This window comes from Salmo salar, chromosome ssa25 (genome assembly GCF_905237065.1).
Source record: "Salmo salar chromosome ssa25, Ssal_v3.1, whole genome shotgun sequence".
NCBI classification, from domain to species: Eukaryota; Metazoa; Chordata; class Actinopteri; order Salmoniformes; family Salmonidae; genus Salmo; species Salmo salar.
In genome coordinates this window covers 14801129-14827805 of record NC_059466.1, presented here as the reverse complement: position 1 = coordinate 14827805, position 26677 = coordinate 14801129, and the positions used below count along the sequence as shown (strand labels likewise).

Genomic DNA, 26677 nt, shown 5'->3' with positions numbered 1-26677 from the left:
TTCCAACCTGAAGTGCCATAATGGTTATTTGAAGGTTAGGCTTAATTACTAGGTGACAATTACGTCAAAGTTACGTTGGACCTTTTTGTTTACTGCCTGCTATACTACCCGGAGACTAGCCACTGGCTTGTTGACACGTGCACACTGTCACATTCCTGTACGCCAGATAATATAGGGCAGACCAATGCTGCTCCTTGATTTACTGTAGTCTAAATGTCTGTGTTGCCGCAGGTTCCTCAGTCAGTCAATGCATTAATGCAATGGTGGGGGGAAATATCTCCATGTTAATATCTGGATAACAGAGCACCTAGATGGGGCGTTGGATACGATCTACTGCGTTCCCATAGCAGCTGAGTCAGTAGTAGTCTGTTGCTGCAGCAGTCCCAAAACCTTCTGTACAGGCCTCATGATAAATGGTCAACATAAACACCGGGGGTTATACCTTAGTCTTTTTCCACACATTTTATCTTCCAAGATATCTCTTGCACAGTCTATCGTTTTATGTCATATTGCGTCGCTTTTATTCTTACTTCAAAGAATGGCTGGGTGATATATCGAATGAATTTGAATGCATGTTTTAGCGCGCTGTTCCAAATGCCTGTTCGCAAGAATCATAAACATTCGCATCTGTTGCATCAGACTAATTGCTTTTTAACGTAACTGGTTGTATGAATTTGGACTCTATCTTCCCACAACTTTCCCAGAGTCTGTTTGGAATAGGCTATTTCTTTCTCGACAAGCTGACCAATAGAATAGGTCGACTTTTCTACTATGGGGGATAGTAGGTTGACATAGGCTAGTGATTTTGCTGTTCGTTACTCGTCTTGCTGGCTGAGAAATGTTCAGTTATTCTAACATCTTCAAAGTGCACATCAGAATTCGGTAAGAAGGACCGCACATCGTTCATCCTCGACTTGCATGTTCTGATTATATCAATTGCTATAATCTAAATGTGATTTCTGTCATTCTGAGCACCGTGGGTGCAATGCAACTTATGCATATGGGTACGGTCAATTTCTCAAATGTAAATTAACCTGTTAGGGCTAGGGGGCAGTATTGACACGGCCGGATAAAAAACGTACCCGATTTAATCTGGTTACTACTCCTGCCCAGTAACTAGAATATGCATATAATTATTGGCTTTGGATAGAAAACACCCTAAAGTTTCTAAAACTGTTTGAATGGTGTCTGTGAGTATAACAGAACTCATATGGCAGGCAAAAACCTGAGAAGATTCCTTACAGGAAGTGGCCTGTCTGACCATTTCTTGCCCTCCTTGATCATCTCTAACAAAAATAGGGGATCTCTGGCATGACGTGACACTTCCTACGGCTCCCATGGGCTCTCAGAAGGCGGGAAAAAGCTGAACGATGTAATTCCATCCCCAGGCTGAAACACATTAGCGCGTTTGGCAAGTGCTCTATCAGAGGGCCATCAGACGGAGGCTCGTGCATGAGGGGATAGCATGCTTTTACTTTCACTCTCTTTGTATTAAAAAACGATTTTCCCGGTCGGAATATTATCGCTTTTTTACGAGACAAATTGCATAAAAATAGATTTTAAACAGCGGTTGACATGCTTCGAAGTACGGTAATGGAATATTTAGAAATGTTTTGTCACGAAATGCGCCATGCTCGTCACCCTTATTTACCCTTTCGGATAGTGTCTTGAACGCACGAACAAAACGCCGCTATTTGGATATAACAATGGATTATTTGGGACCAAACCAACATTTGTTATTGAAGTATAAGTCCTGGGAGTGCATTCTGACGAAGAACAGCAAAGGTAATAACATTTTTCTTATAGTAAATCTGACTTTGGTGAGTGCTAAACTTGCTGGGTGTCTAAATAGCTAGCCCTGTGATGCCGGGCTATCTACTTAGAATATTGCAAAATGTGCTTTCACCGAAAAGCTATTTTAAAATCGGACATATCGAGTGCATAGAGGAGTTCTGTATCTATAATTCTTAAAATAATTGTTATGTTTTTTTGTGAACGTTTATCGTGAGTAATTTAGTAAATTCACCGGCAGTGTTCGGTCGGAATGCTAGTCACATGCTAGTCACATGCTAATGTAAAAAGCTGGTTTTTGATATAAATATGAACTTGATTGAACAAAACATGCATGTATTGTATAACATAATCTCCTAGGGTTGTCATCTGATGAAGATCATCAAAGGTTAGTGCTGCATTTAGCTGGGGTTTGGCTTTATGTGACATTATATGCTAGCTTGAAAAATGGGTGTCTGATTTTTTTCTGGCTGGGTACTCTGCTGACATAATCTAATGTTTTGCTTTCGTTGTAAAGCCTTTTTGAAATCGGACAGTGTGGTTAGATTAACGAGAGTCTTGTCTTTAAAATGGTGTAAAATAGTCATATGTTTGAAAAATTGAAGTTTTTGCATTTTTGAGGTATTTGAATATCGCGCCACGGGATTACACTGGCTGTTGAGCAAGCGTCCCACCTAGCCCATAGAGGTTAAAATGCTGCTGGTCAAATGTCCAACAACACGTTTTCCTAATAGAAACCCTGTCATAGGCAGACTTGAAAGCCAGATCGGTGATTATTGCACAAAAAAAAGCAGGTTAAACTAATTTCATCAAATAAAATGATTAGTGGGTCTTATGGTTTTGGAAGGCTTATATAGCCTAGATATAATTGTACAAGCCCTGATTTAATTTGATTATACCTGACTGTTTGAAATGCAGTGTATAGACCTTTTTAAATTGTGCAACAAAGCTTATTTACATATCTTGAATCGCCCATAAATTTGAAAAAGTTGCACCCAGCCCTACTTCAAAGGGCTTTTGAAACAGTTGATTGTGTCGTAGGCAGAGGTAAGGAACGGGTTAACTCCTCTGCTCTCTGTACAGTTGGAATTGTGTTTTCTAGGTGTGGCCTAATCTGAGTAAAATTATGGAGTGGTGTGACACACAGAGCTATGTTCAAACTGTGAACCACAGGTCTAACGGACAGCACACCCGGCAATCTGTATCTGCTGAAATTCACATTCACTTTGACACCAATGCTATGACCACATGTTGTAGAATTATAGTAGAGAGCGGTAACACTCCGCGGTTCCAGGTGTGTTATTATCCTGTTGTAGATACTGTGTGCAGTACAGAGGTAAGTACACTGTAGTTTGTCCAGTTAATTCACTGTCTAGAGAGGCTGACTAAACTAGTGTACTGTGCTGCTCATTGCTGTTGGAGTCTGGGTAGACATTTGGAGTTGGGAATGAGTTAATCTTCAGAGAAAAAGGAAAATGGCAGCAGGAAACAGCATGTGCACCTGCACCCACCGCCACGCTGTCACAGGAAGCGCCACTCACTGACTCGGTCAAGTAAACACAGACATTGTATACACACACAGGGTTTAATGGCTGTGATGGGAGAGAACTGAGTATGGATCAACAGTATTGTAGTTACTTCACAATACTAACCTAATTGACTATGTGGAAAGTAGGAAAAAATATGCATCCTGTTTGCAACAAGGCACTAAAGTAATACTGCAATAAATGTGGCAAAACAATTACCTTTTTGTCCTGAATACAAAGTGCTATGTTTGGGGCAAATCCAATACTGTAAGGACAGACGCTGGAGACGAGAAGCATGAACAGGGAGTGAACATTTAACCAACGGACAGGAACAGAATACGGACAGTGTCTGGACAGGGGAAACAAACGACAATAATGCTGACACAGGGAACAAACTGAGTAGCAGACCGATATAGAGGGACAATCAACAAAGGGAGTCCAGGTGAGTCTCATGAGCGCTGATGCGCGTAATGATGGTGACAGGTGTGCGTAATGAAGGGCAGCCTGGCGCCGGAGAGCGGGAGCAGGCATGACAATACCCGGCGTCCCACCTGGGTGAGCCTGACGGGTCGGCTGAAGCGTAGAAGCCCGACGAGCCAGCTGAGTCGTGGAGCCCGATGAACCGGCTGAGGCATGACGTGGGATGGGCGCCTACCGAGGCAAGTAAACCTCCCGACCCGGACCCAACGTCACCAACAAAAACAAAAACTCCCTGATACTTCACATATTGTTGTGAGCATTCTGTATGGACAGAAGCTGGAGAGGGAAGAAGCAGGTACAGGGAGTGAACATTTTAATAACCAACAAACAGAACAGAATACAGACAGGGGAAACGTAAATGACGATGCTGACATGGGGAACAAACTGAGGAGCAGACAGATATAGAGGGGCAATCAAGAAAGTAAAGGAGTTCAGGTGAGTCCAATGAGCGCTGATGCGCATAGTGAAGGTGACAGATGTGCGTAATGAAGGACAGCCTGGTGCCCTTGAGTGCTGGAGAGGGAGAGCGGGAATAGGTGTAACAAATACAACACATTACTGAATATGACTATCCATATTTTCAAGCTTAGTGGTGGCTGCATCATGTTATGGGTATGCTTCTAATCGTTAAGAACTGGGGAGTTTTTCAGAATTAAATAAAAAATAAATGGATTGGAGCTAAGCACAGGCAAAATTGTAGAGGAAAACCTGGTTGTCTGCTTCCCACCAGACACTGGGAGATTCATTCACCTTTCAGCAGGACAATGAACTAAAACACAAGGCCAAATCTACATTAGAGTTGCTCACCAAGAAGACAATGAATGTGCCTGAGGGGCCGAGTTAAAGTTTTGACTTATCTACTTGAAAATCTATGGCAATATCTGAAAATGGTTGTCTAGCAATGATCAACCTAGTTGATCAATGATCAACAATCAATTTGGTAGAGCTTAAAGAATTTTGAAAAGAATAATGGGCAAATGTTGCAAAATCCAGCTGTGGAGAGCTCTTACAGACGTACCCAGAAAGACTCACAGCTGTAATTGCTGCCATTGGTGCTTTTACAAAGTATTGACTCATGGGGTGTGACTCCTTATGTAAATTAGATATATCTGTATTTCATTTGAAATACATTTGCAAAAAGAAATTAAAACATGTTTTCACTTTGTTGTTATGGGGTATTGTGTGTAGATGGTGAGAAAAACATAACTTTCATCAATTTTGAATTCAGGCTGTAACAATGTGGAATAAGTGAAGGGTTATGAATGCTTTCTGAAGGCACTGTACAGTGTCAACATTTAGGATCACTATGTTTGATGTACAGTTACAAGATGACGTGTCATACTCTGGGTTGTTATGAACAGAATGAATCTATGACCCAGATTGCCAATTATAATGGGCTGTTTTTGGACAGCGTAAACAACAACCGGAATTGTGTGATGGCAGGGATGCAAGTGCTGTTCCAAACAAAGCTGCAAGTGTGCTTGCTGTAGTTCCTCGACGGCACAGCTAGGAAAGCTCAAAAAAGCACCTTATAGTTGAAGACTGTTCTTTGAGTCATTAAAGTGCATTGAGATGACTGTGCACACTTTGAAGAGGTGTGTGTGTCCACTTGGAGACACCAGTTAGACCTCTCACTCAAACCTTGTCATTTTTTGTCTTATGTTGCACCGACCCCACATTTTCCAGGAATGTTCTTATGATTTTACTCAATGTATCCAGTATATTTTCTGACTTTGTTATCAACAGATGCAGCGAAAAGTAGAGTAAATGTAAAATTCTCAAATCAACAGTATAATGTTTGGATTCAGTCTTCTGTCAGGTGAACTGCATTAAACTTGCAAGTAGTTCTTTGTTGACTGTTGCTGGGTGCTATCGTGCTCCATCCTCACCGGCCTGTACCCTACCTGCCCTAAGCTCTCTCCTGGCCCCTTACACTGTCTGAATTTGTCCTGCTAGGTGACCTAAACTAGGACATGCTTAAACCACCTGACCAAGTCCTAAAGCAATGGGACTCCCTAAATCTTTCTCAGATTATTACCAATCCCACAAGGTATGACTCCAAATACCCAGAAAAGGCTACTCTCCTCGATGTTATCCTCTCAAGTAATTCTGATAGGTATCAGTCCAGTGGTTTCTCTAATGACCTTAGTGATCACTATTTTACAGCCAGTGTTCGTAATGGCTGCTCAGTGACACGACCTGTCCTGATTTGTCATAGACACTTGCTAAAAAACTTCATGAACTGGCCTCTGTAAAATGGTATAGAATCAGCTTGAAGACTGTCGTCAGTCAAAGACACTTGGACCTTCTTTTTTTATATTTTCAGTGGTATTGTTAACAAATACGCCCCATAAAGAAAATTTGAATTCAAAACAGGTTCAGCCCCTGGTTCGACTGTGATCTTGCAGAGTTACTCCACCTAAACAATTGCATTTGGCGAAAATGCTCGGCATACGCATACTCATACGCTCTCGTTCAGGCAAATGAGAAATAAGTGCACTCAGGCTATCTGGAAGGCCAAAGTTAGTTACTTTAAGGAGCAGTGCTCTCTCTGTGGGTCCTAACCCCAAGAAGTTCTGGAAACCGGTTAAAGACCTGGAGAATAAACCCTCCTCCTCAGAGCTGCCCATGTCCCTTAAAGTTGATGATGTTGTTGTTACTGACAAGAAGCACATGGCTGAACTTTTTAATCACCACTTCATTAAGTCAGAATTCATATTTGACTCAGCTATGCCTCCTTTCCCGTCCAGCATTTAATCTCCCACCCCTTCTAATGCAACTATCCCCGACGCTTCTCCCTCTTTTTCCCCTGCCCCGCTACAAAGTTTCTCCCTGTAGGCGGTCACTGAGTCCAAGGTGCTAAAGGAGCTCCTTAAACTTGACCCCAAAAAAACATCTGGGTCAGATGTTTTTTTTAAATGTTTTAATTTAACTAGGCAAGTCAGTTAAGAACAAATTCTTATTTACAATGACGTCCTACCCCGGCCAAACCCAGACGACACTGGGTCAATTGTGCGCCGGGCGGCGGCCTGGATTCAAACCAGGTACTGCAGTGACACATCTTGCACTGAGATGCAGTGTCTTAGACCACTGCGCCACTCGGGAGCCCACTCGTTTAGACCCTTTCTTCTTTAAGGTTGCTGCCCCTATCATCGCCAGCTGATTCTAACTGCCTATTTCTATTTTGCCCTGTTTATCAAAAGTGTTGGGAAAAACTTGTCTGTAATCAACTGACTGGTTTACTTGATGTCTATAGTATTCTCTCTGTTATGCAATCTGGTTTCCGCTCAGGTTATGGATGTGTCACTGCAACGTTAAAGGTCCTCAATGATGTCACCATTGCCCTTGATTCAAACAATGTTCTGCTGCTATTTTTATTGATTTGGCCAAAACTTTTGATACAATAGACCATTCCATTCTTGGTGTCTCTAAGGGGTCTTTGGCCTGGTTTGCTGACTACCTCAAAGAGTGCAGTGTATAAAGTCAGAACATCTGCTGTCAGCCACTGCCTGTCACCAAAGGAGTACCCCAAGGCTCGATCCTAGACCCTACGCTCTTCTCAATTTACATCAACAACATAGCTCAGGTAGTAGGAAGCTCTCTCATCCATTTACATGCAGATGATACAGTCTTATACTCAGCTGGCCCGGACTTTGTTAAATGCTTTACAACAAAGCTTTGTTAGTGTCCAACAAGCTTTCTCTGCCATTCAGAACACCTCCAAAACAAAGGTCATGTGGTTTGGTAAGAAGAATTCCCCTCTCCCCACAGGTGTGATTACTACCTCTGAGGGTTAAGAGCTTGAGGTAGTCACCTCATACAAGTACTTGGGAGTATGGCTAGACGGTACACTGTCCTTCTTTCAGCACATATCAAAGCTCCAGGCTAAAGTTAAATATAGACTTGGTTTTCTCTATCGTAGTCGCTCCTCCTTCACCCCAGCTGCCAAACTAACCCTGATTCAGATGACCATCCGACCCTTGCAAGATTACAGAGACGTAATTTATAGATCGGCAGGTAAGGGTGATCTCAAGCGGCTAGGTGTTCTTTACCGTTTGACCATCGGATTTGTCACCAATGTTCCTTATAGGACACATCACTGTAAACTGGTCATCTCTGTATACGCGTCACAAGACCCACTAGTTGATGCTTATTTCTGAAAACCCTCTTAGGCCTCACTCCCCCCGATCTGAGAAGTCTACTGCAGCCCTCATCCTCCAGATTCAACACCCGTTCTGCCAGTCACATTCTGTTAAAGGTCCTCAAAGCGCACACATCCCTGGGTCGCTCGTCTTTTAAGTTGGCTGCAGCTTGCGACTGGAACGAGCTGCAACAAACACTCAAGCTGGACAGTTTTATTTCAATCTCTTCTTTGAAGGACTCAATCATGGACACTCTCACTGACAGTTGTGGCTGCTTTTCATGATGTATTGTTGTCTCTACCTTCTTGCCCTCTGTGCTGTTTTCTGTGCCCAGTAATGTTTTGTGCTGCTACCATGTTGTGTTGCTACCATGTTGTTGTCATGTTGTGATGCTACCATGCTGTGTTGTCATGTGTTGCTGCCTTGCCATGTTGTTGTCTTGGGTCTCTTATGTAGTGTTGTGTTGTCTCTCTTGTCGTGATGTGTGTTTTGTCCTATATTTATATTTTATTTTTGTAATTTTTAATCCCAGCCTCCGTTCCGCAGAAGGCCTTTTGCCTTTTGGTAGGCCGTCATTGTAAAAAATAATTTGTTCTTAACTGACTTGCCTAGTTAATTAAAATAAAAAATGTTTTGTCCTCAACTTCGGTCTTGTAATTTTCCCATAATCTCCAAACTGTTGCCTTTCAATTACTACCATTATTTTCAGATTTCTTCCGTAAGAAACATTTACATTTAGCCCTATCCATATAGGCCAATTCCCACGTGTAAAGGGTTAAAATAAAAAAATAATTGTTAAACATATACTTTTTTGCCCAGATGTACTTTTAAATTTAGATTTTGGCAAATAAGCCATTTTTCTACTTACCCTGAATCGGATGAACTCATGGGTATCATTTGTATGTCTCTGCGCGCAGTTTGTAGGAAGTTGCTATCTAGCGTTAGTGCAATGACTGGAAGTCTATGCGAGCAGCTAGCAAGTCTATGGGAGCAGCTATTATAGATGTCCAGTCATTGCGCTAATGCTAGTTAGCAATGGTTCACAAAACTATCTTTTACTTCCTTAATTCAAACTGCACACAAATTGCGACTAATTGTATCAATGAGTCCATCTGACTCTGGGTAAGTATACGAAGGGCTTGATTGCCAAAATATTGCATTATTCCTTTAAATCAGAGTGACAAGTTACAATGTATATTTGCTGCAAACAGAATGAGCAGTGGCGCTAATGAGAGACACAAGCGCTACAGCTACTGCTTGCTCCTCATCTCCCTACAGTGCAGTGGCGTGAATCAGTTATATACTGCTCAAAAAAATAAAGGGAACACTAAAATAACACATCCTAGATCTGAATGAATGAAATAATCTTATTAAATACTTTTTCCTTTACATAGTTGAATGTGCTGACAACAAAATCACACAAAAATAATCAATGTAAATCCAATTTATCAACCCATGGAGGTCTGATAAAGTGGAAAACCACACTACAGGCTGATCCAACTTTGTAATGTCCTTAAAACAAGTCAAAATGAGGCTCAGTAGTGTGTGTGGCCTCCACGTGCCTGTATGACCTCCCTACAACGCCTGGGCATGCTCCTGATGAGGTGGCGGATGGTCTCCTGAGGGATCTCCTCCCAGACCTGGACTAAAGCATCCGCCAACTCCTGGACAGTCTGTGGTGCAACGTGGCATTGGTGGATGGAGCGAGACATGATGTCCCAGATGTGCTCAGTTGGATTCAGGTCTGGGGAACGGGCGGGCCAGTCCATAGCATCAATGCCTTCCTCTTGCAGGAACTGCTGACACACTCCAGTCACATGAGGTCTAGCATTGTCTTGCATTAGGAGGAACCCAGGGCCAACCGCACCAGCATATGGTCTCACAAGGGGTCTGAGGATCTCATCTCGGTACCTAATGGCAGTCAGGCTACCTCTGGCGAGCACATGGAGGGCTGTGCGGCCCCCCAAAGAAATGCCACCCCACACCATGACTGACCCACCGCCAAACCGGTCATGCTGGAGGATGTTGCAGGCAGCAGAACGTTCTCCACGGCGTCTCCAGACTCTGTCATGTCTGTCACATGTGCTCAGTGTGAACCTGCTTCATCTGTGAAGAGCACAGGGCACCAGTGGCGAATTTGCCAATCTTGGTGTTCTCTGGCAAATGCCAAACGTCCTGCACGGTGTTGGGCTGTAAGCACAACTCCCTCCTGTGGACGTCGGGCCCTCATACCACCCTCATGGAGTCTGTTTCTGACCGTTTGAGCAGACACATGCACATTTGTGGCCTGCTGGAGGTCATTTTGCAGGGCTCTGGCAGTGCTCCTCCTGCTCCTCCTTGCACAAAGGCGGAGGTAGCAGTCCTGCTGCTGGGTTGTTGCCCTTTTACGGCCTCCTCCACGTCTCCTGATGTACTGGCCTGTCTCCTGGTAGCGCCTCCATGCTCTGGACACTACGCTGACAGACACAGCAAACCTTCTTGCCACAGCTCGCATTGATGTGCCATCCTGGATGAGCTGCACTACCTGAGCCACTTGTGTGGGTTGTAGACTCCGTCTCATGCTACCACTAGAGTGAAAGCACCGCCAGCATTCAAAAGTGACCAAAACATCAGCCAGGAAGCATAAGAACTGAGAAGTGGTCTGTGGTCACCACCTGACGAACCACTCCTTTATTGGGGGTGTCTTGCTAATTGCCTATCATTTCCACCTGTTGTCTATTCCATTTGCACAACAGCATGTGAAATGTATTGTCAATCAGTGTTGCTTCCTAATTGGACAGTTTGATTTCACAGAAGTGTGATTAACTTGGAGTTACATTGTGTTGTTTAAGTGTTCCCTTTATTTTTTTGAGCAGTGTATTTCAGATGGTGTCAACATAATTAAGTTTTATATTTTTTTAAGTCACCAGAAGTGACTTTCTCAGTCGTTCTACAAAAAACCCATTATGTTGTGGCATTCCTTTTGTCCTGCTCGATTTCCTGTGTGTGAATCCTGGAAAGTGGAGAGAAGATACCATTCGGCCCCACTACTCTAGTCATGGACACTCGAGGGACGACTCCTGAACATCCCCTCCACAAAATGTTATACTTTAATTTCCTGTCTCTATTTCGTTCTTTTTAGTTGCCAGAGGAATGTGCCTGACACACTCCACCAATGTTCCCTCAAAGCTTAGAAGAAATATCAGCGGAGAGAGGAACGAGATTGAACTTCACTCAACTTTCTAGAGTTTTCCATGTTAACACTATCAACGTTTCCCTTTACCGTGGCAATTGTGATCGAATCAGTGCGATATTAGCCACTTTCAATACGACATACCAAAACAAATTATGCAAGAGAGTTTGTTGTAGGCAGAACAAATTGGAGTAGGATTTTATTGGGCACGACTCAGACCGTACTTTACACAGACCCGTGCGGCATAACCAATCAGAGCTGCGGTAGGCCTAAATTCAAATCAAACATTGCCATATATGGATCTGTTCCATTTACTTTGAACTGGACTGTGTTTACAGCTGTGGTCGTGATAGAGATGAGCTTGTGTTGAGATCAAAGCAAGAGCTGCATGTCGCCACGTGTGGACATTTTGTTCATATATTTTGCTAGTTAGTGAGTTATTTGCCCAGTTATAGATACTTTGTAGTCAGCAATAGGGGGGTGATTGCTTCCTACAAGAGCACAAAATGTGTACATCTCTAGACATCTTTGAAAAGCGAGTCAGGTAAAGAGCTTTTTTGTCTTAAAGGGGCAGTGTGGTATTTTTAGACTAGCCTAAATAAGCTAAGTAGCCAATAGGCAGAGGGTAGCATAATTTGTCTGATTCTCTGTAATAATGGTATGGGAATAATAATTAATTGTATTTTGTAAAGTGGTTTCTTACATCTAGCAACACAACCATTTTCAGTCACCTCCTTCTCTGAAGGACAAGTGGATAAACAGGTTAATGTCAAGCCCTGCATGTTCTTTTCTCTCTTCTCAAAAGTCTCATGGAATGTAGACCTATGTTGAACTCAACACATTCTCTGCTACTTTAGGCTGAATGATAGAACAGCTATTTCCATGTTTAAAATGTTGTGGGATGCATCATTTTCTCCATTGTTTTTGATGGTCGGCCACTCTGGTAGGCCTACATTATGATCAAATAGCCACAGTAGCCTACTTGGCCACTGCTTAAACTGTAACTTAAAGTGGTTACAGCCTCAGTGTTCACAGTAAACACGCACTGGAAGTTGCACAGAATTTTCATAATGTTCAAGTTTGCGCTCAGCAGACCTGAAATTTGCTCAATGCCGAAAATATTTTGAGGGAACATTGCACTCCACCCCTTACCCAGCCAGCAGAGAAGCCAGAGAGGAGAGGAGAGGTGAGGAGGTGAGGAGAGGGAGGCCCGGCCTGCCAGGATCTGTGTTCCTTCCAGACACCTGGGCTGGAGACTGGAGGGATGGGCCTGAATACTAATACAGCTGCCTCAATGCTGCCTTTTCGCTCTTTGGCACAGGGAGACTCCGACTAGTCTGGGGCTGATTGTGATTGCCTCATACTGCGTTTCATTGTGTGATTAAAAGTAAGTACATCAATAACTGTTGTTTTCACTTAGCTGACAGAAGATGAAGTGGTATCGGAGGGTTTTTAACAGCTGTCCATAGCAGGGCACGAGAGGTGCCTGTTAATCTGAGTCAGTGGGCCATTTAGAAGCAAACCTGTTCAACCTGTCTTTACTCCACGCTCCTTAGAATATGAATCCAAAATGGAACCCAGCCGCATTCTATCCATCTGACTCCACATCACCAAACACAAGGTTAGGGTATGGCCTCTTTCTCACAATTAAACAGTCAGTCACTTTGCTTTTCCAGAGTGATTCGTTGTTTATTTCTTCAAAGGTAGAGTTGAAAAGGAGGCCTATTTAACAGTTTTTGTTGTTGTTGTTGAACCAATGTATATTTTTTGTATCTGGTCTTATCTTTTTGTAGAGCATGCTAGCAGGAAGTATTGAATCGATTCCGTGCTCTGTTTATTCAGGACTGAATAACTTGGCCGCATGCTTTCTTTCCTAATTACTGTATGATCTGCACCAGGCCCCTGCCCTGCTCCCACAGCATGTTTTCATTTGTTGTCTTTGTAGAGCTGCTTACATTATGTGCTCGTCCCGATCCAGCGCTCGGCGCTCGCTTTGGTGCCCTTGCGTAGCGCGGGCTTCTCTGGTTAGCTTCCCTCCCAGCTGCTGACTCATTTCCCACAGTGGTATGTTTTGGGGGGAAGGGATAACGGGAGAGGGGCAAAGTGTGTGTGTGTGTGTGTGTGTGTGTGTGTGTGTGTGTGTGTGTGTGTACAGCAGGCAGGCAGGCCTCTGTGGTGGTTGAAGGTGGATGAAGCGTAATTGTCAAGCCAGGCGTGCTGGGAGACAGGCTTTCACAAGCCATGGAGAAACAGAAAATATGAAGCAGATGGCACTAAGGTTTACCAAGCCACATCACAGCTTCTGCCACTCCATTAAAGATTTAGTGGCACAAAATTATACAAAATAAAATGCTACATTAATTGCCAAGCTTTCAGCTCAGTAGTCAATGAGAATACAATGCGCTTCACCAATTTGATCTGAATCTGCTTGTCCTTGCGCTCCAGAACGTAACAAATTGCAACTCTTACCTGGCCAACCACCAGGCCTGCACACAGAGATAAAGGTAAATGGGTGTTTCACATGGTAACTGGAGATTGGTGATAACAACAACAAGCTGTGTTTTTTGAGGGGGGTTAATAAAGACTTTGATTCCAGAGTCTCTATCTTGTGTGGAAGACAGTGCTTGAGTGATTAGGTTTCAGCAACAGAGAAAGGAACATTGTTCCGAATAGCTGGAGTATTCCATGGCAACAGGAAAATGGAACAAAAGAAGGGAGAAGCCAAGCAAAACCACTGGAGCGCACTGCAGAGTCCAGCTGAGGCCTGGGATGCATCAGTGTGTTCCCACCGTTCTACAATTTACATTTTCTATTAACATTTCTCCACTTAATTACTGTACACCCCCAAAACCAGGCCTTTTTATCCTTAATGACTTTTGTCTGCTTCGGTTTTATTGATTCTTTTTTGGATTTTAACTGGCTATTAAATCCCAAACCAATCTGATTTGGTTGTACACATACAGACTTTTTCTAGAGCACACTGTTCTCAGCCTTAGTAAATGTGTGCGTGTCAGATAATCCAAGGACTGATGTGCTTGGACTAAACTGTTTTCATTTGAAATGGAGGAGAGCATTTGTACTGTACATCCTGTACTAATTGGCAAATTCACTCATCTCAATACCAAGTGAGATGGCATTGCTTGTGTCCAAGCTTCAGCAATGTCTGTCCAGCTAGGAGAATAAAGCCAAAGCAGGGGATGCAGGCAGTGGATATAGTGTTCAGCTATGAGATTATACCCACGGACATGGTCAAAATCTAGATCTACCTCTAGTAAAATGAGAATGCCATTCTTCCCTTCACCACAAAATTGCAATAGTGTGTACACACCCTTTTGGATTGTAATCTGTTTACATGGGAATGTGTTTGTGAGAACCCATAGCGGTCTACACAGAGACGGACGGTCGGTCGTCTCCTACTCCCGCTGAGTGCCTGCCAGGTTCCTCAAGTCCTGACATGCTCCAGCACCCAGACCTCAGACTGGGCTTCTCGGAGTGGAAATGTTTACTGGATTACATCATGCAGCCTTCACACTACTCCTCCATCCAAGCTTCCAAAGGAATCTATTTCTAATCATGTAGCTTTCCAGAGTCACTCTCTGCCTACCTCGGCAGATAACAAACCTCTGTCTCCCTCTGAGGGTGGCTTGTGTTGTCTCCTGGACCATACTTCCTTACCACTCGCAACATTTGGAGATCACAACGGCCATGAACCGCCATGAAGGGAGAGGATTAGTCTCTCTCAGTTAGACATCTATTTTCTACATTGTAGAATAATAGCGAAGACATCAAAACCATGAAATAACACACATGGCATCATGTAGTAACCAAAAAAGTGTTAATAAACAAATCAAAAATATATTTTATATTTGAAATTCTTCAAAGTAGCCACCCTTTGCTTTGATGACAGCTTTGCACACTCTTGGCGTTCTCTCTACCAGTTTCATGAGGTAGTCACCTGGAATGCATTTCAATTAACAGGTGTGCATTGTTAAAAGTTCATTTGTGGAATTTCTTTCCTTAATGCGTTTGAGCCAATAATTTGTGTTGTGACAAGGTAGGGTTGGTATACAGAAGAGCCCTATTTGGTAAAAGACCAAGTCCATATTATGGCAAGAACAGCACAAATAAGCAAAGAGAAACGACAGTCCATTCCTTTAAGACATCCGGAAAATGTCAAGAACTTTGAACGTTTCTTTAAGTGCAGTCGCCAAAACCATCAAGTGCTATGATGAAACTGGCTCTCATGAGGACCACCACAGGAAAGGAAGACCTAGAGTTACCCATAGACACCAATAAGAAGAAGAGACTTACTTGGGCCAAAAAACATGAGTAATGGACATTAGACCGGTGGAAATCTGTCCTTTGGTTTGATTAGTCCAAATTTAGATTTTTGGTTCCAACCTCCATGTCTTTGTGAGACGCAGAGTAGGTGAACGGATGATCTCTGCTAGAGGTCCACCGATTATGATTTTTCAGCGCCGATACAGATTATTGGAGGACACAAAAAAAGCCGATATCGATTAATCGGACGATTTTTATATATATATTTGTAATAATGACAATTACAACAATACAGAATGAACACTTTTATTTTTACTTAATACATAAATAAAATCTATTTAGTCTCATAAATAATGAAACATGTTCAATTTGGTTTAAATAATGCAAAAACACAGTGTTGGAGAAGAAAGTAAAAGTGCAATATGTGCCATGTAAAAAAAGCTAACTTTTAAGTTCCTTGCTCAGAACATGAGAACATATGAAAGCTGGTGGTTCCTTTTAACATGAGTCTTCAATATTCCCAGTTAAGAAGTTTTAGGTTGTAGTTATTATAGAAATTATGACGCGTCAACTATTTCTCTCTATACCATTTGTATTTCATATATCTTTGACTATTGCATGTTCGTATAGGCACTTTAATATTGCCAGCTTAATCTCGGGAGTTGATAGGCTTGAAGTCATAAACAGCGCTGTGAATCAAGCATTGCTAAGCGCTGCTGGCAAACGCAGTAAAGTGCTGTTTGAATGAATGCTTACGAGCCTGCTGCTGCCTGCCACCGCTCAGTCAGACTGGTCTATCAAATATCAAATCATAGACTTAATTATAATAAACACACAGAAATATGAGCCTTTGGTCATTAATATGGTCAAATCAGGAAACTATCATTTCTAAAACAAAATGTTTATTCTTTCAGTGAAATATGGAAAAGTTTTATCGAACGGGTCGCAAACCTAAGTTTAAATGTTGCTGTTACATTGCACAACCTTCAATGTCATGTCATAATTATGTAAAATTCTGGCAAATTAATTACGGTCTTTGTTAGGAAGAAATAGTCTTCACAGAGTTCGCAACGAGCCCGGCGGCCCAAACTGCTGCATATACCCTGACTCTGCTTGCACAGAACGCAGGAGAAGTGACACCATTTCTCTAGTTAATATGCCTGCTAATATGCATTTCTTTTAACTAAATATGCCGGTTTAAAAAAATATACTTCTGTTTATTGATTTTAAGAAAGGCATTGATGTTTATGGTTAGGTACATTTGTGCAACAGTTGTGCTTTTTTTGCGAATGTGTTTTTGTTAAATCATCACCCGTTTAGCGAAGTTGAAGTAGGCTGTTGATAAATTAACAGGCACCGCTTTGATTATATGCAACGCAGGACAAGCTAGTTAAACTAGTAATATCATCAACCATGTGTAGTTATGTGAATATTGATTGTTTTTTATATGATAAGTTTAATGCTAGCTAGCCACTTACCTTGGCTCCTTGCAGCCACAAGGTCCTTTTGATGCTGCACTCGCGTAACAGGTGGTCAGCCTGCCACGTAGTCTCCTCGTGGATTGCAATGTAATCGGCCATAATCGGCGTCCAAATAATCTCTGCGTGTGTGGTTCCCACCGTGAAGCATGGAGGAGGAGGTGTGGGGGTGTTTTGCTGGTGACACTGATGACACTGTCTGTGATTTATTTAAAATTGAAGGCACCCTTAACCAGCATGGCTACCACAGCATTCTGCAGTGATACACCATCCCATCTGGTTTGCGCTTAGTGGGACTATCATTTGTTTTTCAACTGGACAATGACCCAAGACACCTCCAGTCTGTGTAAGGGCTATTTGACCAATAATGAGTGTGATGGAGTGCTGCATCAGATGGCCTGGCTTCCGCAATCACCCGACCTCAACCCAATTGAGATGGTTTGGGATGAGTTGGACCGCAGAGTGAAGGAAAAGCAGCCAACAAATGCTCAGCATATGTGGGAACTCCTTCGAACTATTGCTCAGAACTGTGTGAGAAAATTCCCATTAGTAGATAGCAGGCTAGGATACATCTATCCTCTGGAGAATGAGTAAGCCAGTTTTGTGTCTGTCTTTGGTGTTCGCTACTATACTGAACAAAAATAGAAATACAACATGTAAGTGTTGGTCCCATGTTTCATGAGCTGAAATAAAAGATCCCCGAAATGTTCCATACTGTCACAACGTCCACAGAAAGTGGCGCCTCTCCCCGGTCGGGCGGTGCTCGGCGGTCGTCGTCGCCTGCCTACTAGCTGCCACCGATCTATGTTTCTGTGTCTGTTGGTTTTGTCTGATTAGGTCTGCACCTGTTTTGTGTTAGTCAATTAGTGGGGGTATTTAGTTTGTCTGTTCCGTTTGGGGATTTGTGCGTGATTGTTCTTTGTCATGCTATTGATAGTCGGGAATCTTTGTATGCTTTCCCAGTGAAGCTGCTTGTTTAGGCATTGGGGTTGCCGGGCTGCGCCCCGTCCTTGTGGATCTTTGGAGCTGTCCTCCTTCCTAGTTGTTTTGCAACCTGCCTTGTTGCGGCATTTTTTCTGTTTTGATTATTAAACGTACGTTTAAACGGATCTCAGTCTCCTGCGCCTGACTTCACACCTCCTGCTATCAAAGTGAACCGTGACACATACGCACACAAAGCTTATTTCTCTCAAATTGTGTTCACAAATTTGTTTACATCCCTGTTAGTAAGCATTTCTCCCTTGCCAAGATAATCCATCCACCTGACAGGTCAGGCATATCAAGAATATGATCATTAAACAGATGCACCTTGTGCCGGGGACAATAAAAGGCCACTCTAAAATGTGCAGTTTTGTCACACAACACAATGCCACAGATGTCTCAAGTTTTGAGAGAGCATGCAATTGGCATGCTGACTGCAGGAAAGTCCACCAGAGCTGTTGCCAGAGAATTGAATGTTCTATTCTCTACCATAAGCTGCCTCCAACATCGTTTTAGAGAATGGCCTCACAACCGGGGGGGGGAACGTATTCTGATTGGCTAGGTCTGGCTCCCAAGTAGGTGGGCCTGGCTCTCAAGTGGGTGGACCTATGCCCTCCCAGGCCCACCCATGGCTGCGCCCCTGCCCAGTTATGTGAAATCTATAGATTAGGACTTAATTAATTTATTTCATTTGACTTATTTCCTTCTATGAACCGTAACTCCGCAAAATCTTTGAAATTGTTGCATGTTGTGTTTTATATTGTTCAATATAGTGCGTGCTCTGACTAACATTGGGCCCCACTTTTCTGAGCTCGTCATTGGGTTGTAATAACACAGTGGGTCATGTCTAAGACTCTGTAGTTACATGAGGTAACAACTACTCTGTCCATGTATGGAGAGTGCTGTTGTTACAGTGAGGTCACACTTGAATCTGACCCCATGCCTTAAAAATGAGGGAGAACAGAACAACTCTAGACTAGAGTTCATTCCCTTGGCTTTGACAGTTGTAGACTCCGCATTCCCACTCTTTTAAACCTTGACATATCTTCCCTTTCCTCCATTTCCTGTAGCCAGCAACACGTTTAATTTTGAGTGAGTTTCCTGCAGTTCTTGACATAGGATGTCCGAAGAATATCAAAGCTGAAGACGAATGTGTGGTCCGCTCCGTTCCATCCCCACCATCAGTAGAGCTCCCTTCTCTCAGAGCAGAACTGAGATCATCTGAAAAAAGAAGCTGTGAAATCCCAGCTGGCTGTGCTGCTTGCTCTGGCTCTCTGTCTCTTTGGCTGGATATCACATTGTGACTCAGGAGAGGACACCATACAGACCTGGGAGCCCACAGCCCAAGCCGCTTTAGATAGATTGGATTCATACCTTTCTTACTACATCCTGGTAACGTAGTCACTGCCAGCAGATGGTTCTAAGAGTGTTTCACAAGTTAGATTATGGAAGGCGGCCATGCCAGCTGACTAATACACGCGGTATGCCGGCTAAATGAATTGTGTGATGTTTGATTTAATCAATATGGCGGGATAACGCCCACCTGCAATGAAAGCTGGTAGAGGGCAGGAGATTGCTGACTGAATACAGGCTTTCTGTGAGCTATTCATTTTAGCACTGAGGATTGCCACCTGTCGCCACAGAGCAATGATCTTTGCCACATCCACTCTTTTCCTTCCAGCTGTGGCCTGCTTTTTCTCGAGGCAGGGCGTGCTTTGCCAGCCACACTTTGTGCGACTAGGATCCTAACAAGGAAACCGCTACATCGTCTCTGAACTGAACGGAGACTGAACTAGTGCTCTGATGTTATGTCTGCTGAAATCATAGATTCTTTAAACCTTAATGAAATCCCTGTAACACTGTCTTGGTGCATACTGGCATTTGCATGCCTCAGTGCTTTAGTTTGCTGTAAACTAGGGAGACTGCAGGTTACCTCACTGTCTGAAAACTAAGACACAGAAGCCTCTTTCACTGGCAAAGGGTGAACAAGAGTTGATGGCACAGGGAGCACTTTTCTTATTGATAACTTACAGTGAGGGAAAAAAGTATTTGATCCCCTGCTGATTTTGTACGTTTGCCCACTGACAAAGAAATGATCAGTCTATAATTTTAATGGTAGGTTTATTTGAACAGTGAGATACAGAATAACAACAAAAAAATACAGAAAATCGCATGTCAAAAATGTTATAAATTGATTTGCATTTTAATGAGGGAAATAAGTATTTGACCCCTCTGCAAAACACGACTTAGTACTTGGTGGCAAAACCCTTGTTGGCAATCACAGAGGTCAGACGTTTCTTGTAGTAGGCCACGAGGTTTGCACACATCTCAGGAGGGATTTTGTCCCACTCCTCTTTGCAGGTCTTCTCCAAGTCATTAAGGTTTCGAGGCTGACATTTGGCAACTCGAACATTCAGCTCCCTCCACAGATTTTCTATGGGATTAAGGTCTGGAGACTGGCTAGGCCACTTCAGGACCTTAATGTGCTTCTTCTTGAGCCACTCCTTTGTTGCCTTGGCCGTGTGTTTTGGGTCATTGTCATGCTGGAATACCCATCCACGACCCATTTTCAATGCCCTGGCTGAGGGAAGGAGGTTCTCACCCAAGATTTGACGGTACATGGCCCCGTCCATCGTCCCTTTGATGCGGTGAAGTTGTCCTGTCCCCTTAGCAGAACACCCCCAAAGCATAATGTTTCCACCTCCATGTTTGACGGTGGGGATGGTGTTCTTGGGGTCATAGGCAGCATTCCTCCTCCTCCAAACACGGCGAGTTGAGTTGATGCCAAAGAGCTCCATTTTGGTCTCATCTGACCACAACACTTTCACCCAGTTGTCCTCTGAATCATTCAGATGTTCATTGGCAAACTTCAGACGGGCATGTATATGTGCTTTCTTGAGCAGGGGGACCTTGTGGGCGCTGCAGGATTTCAGTCCTTCACGGCGTAGTGTGTTACCAATTGTGTTCTTGGTGACTATGGTCCCAGCTGCCTTGAGATCATTGACAAGATCCTCCCGTGTAGTTCTGCGCTGATTCCTCACCGTTCTCATGATCATTGCAACTCCACGAGGTAAGATCTTGCATGGAGCCCCAGGCCGAGGGAGATTGACAGTTCTTTTGTGTTTCTTCCATTTGCGAATAATCGCACCAACTGTTGTCACCTTCTCACCAAGCTGCTTGGCGATGGTCTTGTAGCCCATTCCAGTCTTGTGTAGGTCTACAATCTTGTCCCTAACATCCTTGGAGAGCTCTTTGGTCTTGGCCATGGTGGAGAGTTTGGAATCTGATTGATTGATTGCTTCTGTGGACTGGTGTCTTTTATACAGGTAACAAGCTGAGATTAGGAGCACTCCCTTTAAGAGTGTGCTCCTAATCTCAGCTCGTTATCTGTATAAAAGACACCTGGGAGCCAGAAATCTTTCTGATTGAGAGGGGGTCAAAAACTTATTTCCCTCATTAAAATGCAAATCAATTTATAACATTTTTGACATGCGTTGTTCTGGATTTTTTTGTTGTTATTCTGTCTCTCATTGTTCAAATAAACCTACCATTAAAATATAGACTGATAATTTTTTTGTCAGTGGGCAAACGTACAAAATCAGCAGGGGATCAAATACTTTTTTCCCTCACTGTATGGAGGGTTAGAGTTCGAGACATCAAAGCCTAGTCTGCTTAATATTTATTGAAACGCATAACCACAGTAGAGACAAAAAAATAGAATAGTTCTGAGCAGAACAGACTTATTTTAGAGAATAACGCTAATTCTATGAGTACAGAGACAAGAAAATGTGTCTGTCCCATATTAGGTCCATTGCTTGTTGTTGGAGTGTGGGGAGTGGTTTACCTAGTTGTAAGCCCCCTGTGCTTGTGTTCCCACACTGCAGGTGTTCAGCACCTACTCTAACGAGGATTACGACCGGCGCAACGATGAGGTGGACCCCGTGGCGGCGTCAGCTGAGTACGAGCTGGAGAAGAGGGTGGAGAAGATGGACGTGTTCCCTGTGGAAATTGAAAAAGGTCCGTCTTCTTGTCTGTCTTTCATCTTTCCTTTATTAATCCCTTTGAGTACCATTTGAGATGTTTTTATTTTTTTTACAAGGCAGCCCTGGCCAAGATACATCCTCATTAACATCATCACAAGGGTCCAGAGAATGCAGTCCCATCCATCCATTCTAACTCCCCATCTTTCTTTTCCCCACAGGAGACAACGGCCTTGGCATCAGTATCATAGGGATGGGAGTGGGAGCTGACCAGGGCCTGGAGAAACTAGGAATCTTTGTGAAGACCATATCTGAGCGTGGAGCAGCTGAACGGGATGGCAGGTGATGCCCGCCCTTTGGGGAAACGCGTTCCGCTCCACTGTGCTTAACCCGAAGAATTAAAGTTTTAACCGTGGCATTTAAAATGTGTTGTAAATTATAGGCGTATCACGATGATACACAACACTGTCGGGATGTCAAAGTGAACAAATGCTTAATTTCCGAATGGTCTTCGTACACCATTTCTAAACAACTGGCTGTATTTATAACCCTATGTTATGAGGCACCGAAAGAAAATGGCTCCTTCTGTTTCCCAAGGAATATGGCCTTATGTTGTGCTGCCAGCTGGAAGAATTTGTGCATTTGAAAAAAATTAAGGAAAAGCATCACTATAACATAGTTACAGTACATTTCTCAAATATCCTCCCCTGTTGATTACACTGCGTCTTTCTAACATACAATATGTCTCAAATGTCTTGCCTTATGATTGCATGTTGTCCTTTCCAACTAGAATCCAGGTGAATGACCAGATAGTGGAGGTGGATGGGATCAGTCTGGTAGGAGTGACCCAGCTGTTTGCTGCTACAGTGCTGAAGAACACTAAAGGAACAGTCAGGTGAGCTCAGAGGCCAGCTCTAATAGACCCGTTGATAGAATGGCGCCGGAGGAGATGGCTGCCGTTTTACGGGCTCCAAACCAATTCTACTATTGTGTGTTTTTTGTTGTTGTTGTTATTTGTACATAACGTCTTTTGCCACCGTTTCTTATGACCAAAAAGAGCTTCTAGATATCAGAACAGTGATTACTCACCTCGTACTGGACTAAGATTTTTTCTTTAACGAGTCGCACGCAAAGGATTTACTGGAGACACCGGAGTACAAGCCCCAAATCTATGTCATTCGCATGAAGAAGAGACAGAGACATAGGGGACGTAGGTTGGGGTGCCTTGTAAGAATCCTAAATGCTAAGCTACAGGACTCTTTTGCTAGCACAGACTGGAATGTGTTCCGGGATTTTTCCGATGACATTGAGGAGTACACCACATCAGTCACTGGCTTCATCAATAAGTGCATCGATGACGTTGTCCCCACAGTGACCGTACGTACATCCCCCAACCAGAAGCCATGGATTACAGACAACATCCGTACTGAGCTAAAGGGTAGAGCTTCCGCTTTCAAGGAGCAGGACTCTAACCCGGACGCTTATAACCATCAAACAGGCAAAGCATCAATACAGGACTAAGATTGAATACTACTACACCGGCTCCGATGTTCGTCGGATGGGGCGGGGCATGCGAACTATTACGGACTACAAAGGGAAGCACAGCAGTGAGCTGCCCAGTGACACGAGCCTACCAGATGTGCTAAATGAATTCTATGCGTGCTTCGAGTCAAGCAACACTGAAGCATGCATGAGAGCACCAGTAAGACCTTTAAACAGGTCAATATTCACAAGGGTGCAGGGCCAGACGGATTACCAGTACGTGCAGTCCAAGCATGCGCTGACCAACTGGCAAGTGATTTCACTGACATTTTCAACCTGTTCCTGACCGAGTCTGTAATACCAACATGTTTCAAGCAGACCACCATAGTCCCTGTGCCCAAGAACACCAAGGTAACCTGCCTAAATGACTAACGACCTGTAGCACTCATGTCTGTGAAGTGCTTTGAAAGGCTGGCCATGGCTCACATCAACACCATTATCCCAGGGTGGTGTGGAGTGCTATCTCTATTGCACTTCACACTGCCCTTTCCCACCTGGACAAAAGGAACACCTATGTGAGAATGCTATTCATTGACTACAGCTCAGAGTTCAACACCATAGTGCTCTCAAAGCGCATCACTTAGCTGACCCTGGGACTAAACACCTCCCTCTGCAACTGGATCCTGGACTTCCTGACTGGCCGCCCCCAGGTGGTAAGGGTAGGTAACAACACATCTGCCATGCTGATCCTCAACATAGGGGCCCCTCGGGTGCGTGCTCAGTCCCCTCCTGCACTCCCTGTTCACCCATGACTGCATGGTCAAGCACGGCTCCAACACCATCATTAAGTTTACAGACGACACAACAGTGGTCACCGACAACGATGAGACAGCCTATAGGGAGGAGGTCAGAGACCTGGTGGTGTGGTGCCAGGATTACACCCTCTCCCTCAACGTAACCAAAGGAGATGATTGTGGACTACAGGAAAAGTAGGGCAGAGCACGCCCCCATTCTCATCAACGAGGCTGTAGTGGAGCAGGTTGAGAGCTTCAAGTTCCTTGGTGTCCACATCACCAACGAACTCTCATGGTCCAAACACACCAAGACAGTTGTGAAGAGGGCACGACAAAGCCTATTCCCCCTCAGGAGACTGAAAAGATTTGGTATGGGTCCTCAGATCCTCAAAAAGTTCTACAACTGCACCATCAAGAGCATCCTGACTGGTTGCATCACCGTTTGGTATGGCAACTGCTCTGCCTCCGACCGCAAGGCACTACAGAGAATAGTGTGTACGGCCCAGTACATCACTGGGGCCAAGCTTCCTGCCATCCAGGACCTCTATACCAGGCGGTGTCAGAGGAAGGCCCTACAAATTTCCAAAGACTCTATCCACCCTAGTCATAGACTGTTCTCTCTGCTACCGCACGGAAAGCAGTATCGGAGCGCCAAGTCTAGGTCCAAGAGGTTCCTTAACAGCTTCTACCCCCAAGCCATAATACTCCTGAACAGCTAATCATTTTTACACTGCTGCTTACTCTCTGTTTATTATCTATGCATGGTTACTTTACCTCTGTACATATTACCTCAATTACCTCGACTAACCTGTGCCCCTGCACATTGACTCTGTACCGGTACCCCCTGTATATAGCCTCGTTACTGTTATTTTATTGTTGCTCTTTATTTATTTGTTATTTTCTTCTTTATTTATTTTTTTTTACTTATTTTTTTTTACTTCAGTTTTATTTAGTAAATACTTTCTTAACACTTTTCTTTTAAACTGCATTGTTGGTTAAGGGTTTGTAAGTAAGCATTTCACTATAAGGTCTACACCTGTTGTATTCTACGCAAGTGACAAATAAAATGTGAGCGGATTTGATTTTTAAATAAGTCGTAATCATCCAAGGTGGGGCTAGCCTCGCCCCGAGATTTCTAGGTTGTCTGGCAACTCGAGATTAAGGTGTGACAGTAATGGTACGTCCCACAAAATACCTCATAGCTATCTTCAAGTGATTAGGTATGACTGGAAGATAATAAATATCCTTGATAAATGTCGAAATATTGAATAAATCGGTTGCTTTTTGTTATTGTCTACTGCATGTGCCTCAGGCCTCCACACAGAGAGTAGCCCACATGGGACATGGGAAAATATGTTAATGATTCACTGTAGGCAATTGAAACACACACGCGCACACACACACTCTAGGAAAAGTTCAATAAACAGGCTTCACCCGTTTGCATTACAACGACTTATATCAGTATGAGCCCACTATTATGATTGAAAACTACGCTGGTATGCCAAGACTTAGAGCAAAGGAAATAAAATCGACTAGGCAAGGCGTCTGCCAGGTACTAAGGCGTATGCACTGGTACTACCACTCTCCACGCTGACCCGCTGCACTCTCACACAAACAGTTTTCTGATTGGCCGGGAGAAGCCGGGGACACAGAGCGAAGTGGCACGTCTGATCAGCGAGACCCTGGAGCAGGAGAAGAGCGAGCAGCAGCACTTGGACGACCCCTATGAACAGTCCACCGAGGAGGTGAGTCACCTGGCCCGTTGGTTAGCCCAGTCCAGTTACACTCCACCCGGGAAGGGAGCAGTGAGTAACCCTGGTGCTGTGTGGGTGGGGTGGCTGCTGGAGCCTGCTGGAATTGCGCAATGTTTGCTTTTCAAAAGCACAGGCAACCACATGCCTTTATTTGTAGAGGGAACTGGGCATGAAAAGGTAGGGCTCCTAGAAAAGAGACAAAGCGTAAACCTATTGGATATGATAAAAGGCGATATACACTGATTATACAAAACATTATGATCACCTGCTCTTTCCATGACATAGACTGACCAGGTGAAAGCTATGATCCCTTATTGATGTCACTTGTTAAATCCACTTCAATCAGTGTAGATAAAGGGGAGGAGACTAGCTAAAGAAAGATTTTTAAGCCTTGAGACAATTGAGACATGGATTGTGTATGTGCGCCATTGAGGCTGAATGGGCAAGACAAAAGATGTAAGTGCCTTTGAACAGGGTATGGTAGTAGGTGCCAGATGCACCGGTTTGTTTTAAGAACCGCAACGCTGCTGGGTTTTTCACACTCAACAGTTTCCCGTGTGTATCAAGAATGTTCCACCACCCAAAGGACATCCAGCCAGCTTGACACAACTGTGGGAATCATTGGGTTCAACATCCCAGTGGAACGCTTTCGACACCTTATAGAGGCCATGCTCAGAGGAATTGAGGCTGATCTGAGGGCAAAAGGGGGGGGTGTGTAGATTGAGCGAACAAAAATATTTTCATCCATTTTAGAATATGGCTGTAACGTAACAAAATCTTGAAAAAGTAAAGCGGTCTGAATACATTCCGAATGCC

The 26677-nt window shown here is 43.7% G+C and overlaps 1 protein-coding gene across 3 annotated transcripts in view; it reads left to right on the top strand.

The window, feature by feature from the left end:
* The window catches only part of LOC106586230 (neurabin-1), a 44846-nt gene that overhangs the window by 8234 nt on the left and 9935 nt on the right, over positions 1 to 26677 (top strand). For all 3 annotated transcript variants that reach the window (XM_014173277.2, XM_014173276.2, XM_014173275.2), the window contains exons 3-6: positions 21736 to 21868; positions 22053 to 22173; positions 22622 to 22726; positions 25726 to 25852. In XM_014173277.2, the coding sequence (XP_014028752.2) occupies positions 21736 to 21868; positions 22053 to 22173; positions 22622 to 22726; positions 25726 to 25852 (486 nt within the window). The remainder of the gene's footprint in view (positions 1 to 21735; positions 21869 to 22052; positions 22174 to 22621; positions 22727 to 25725; positions 25853 to 26677) is intronic.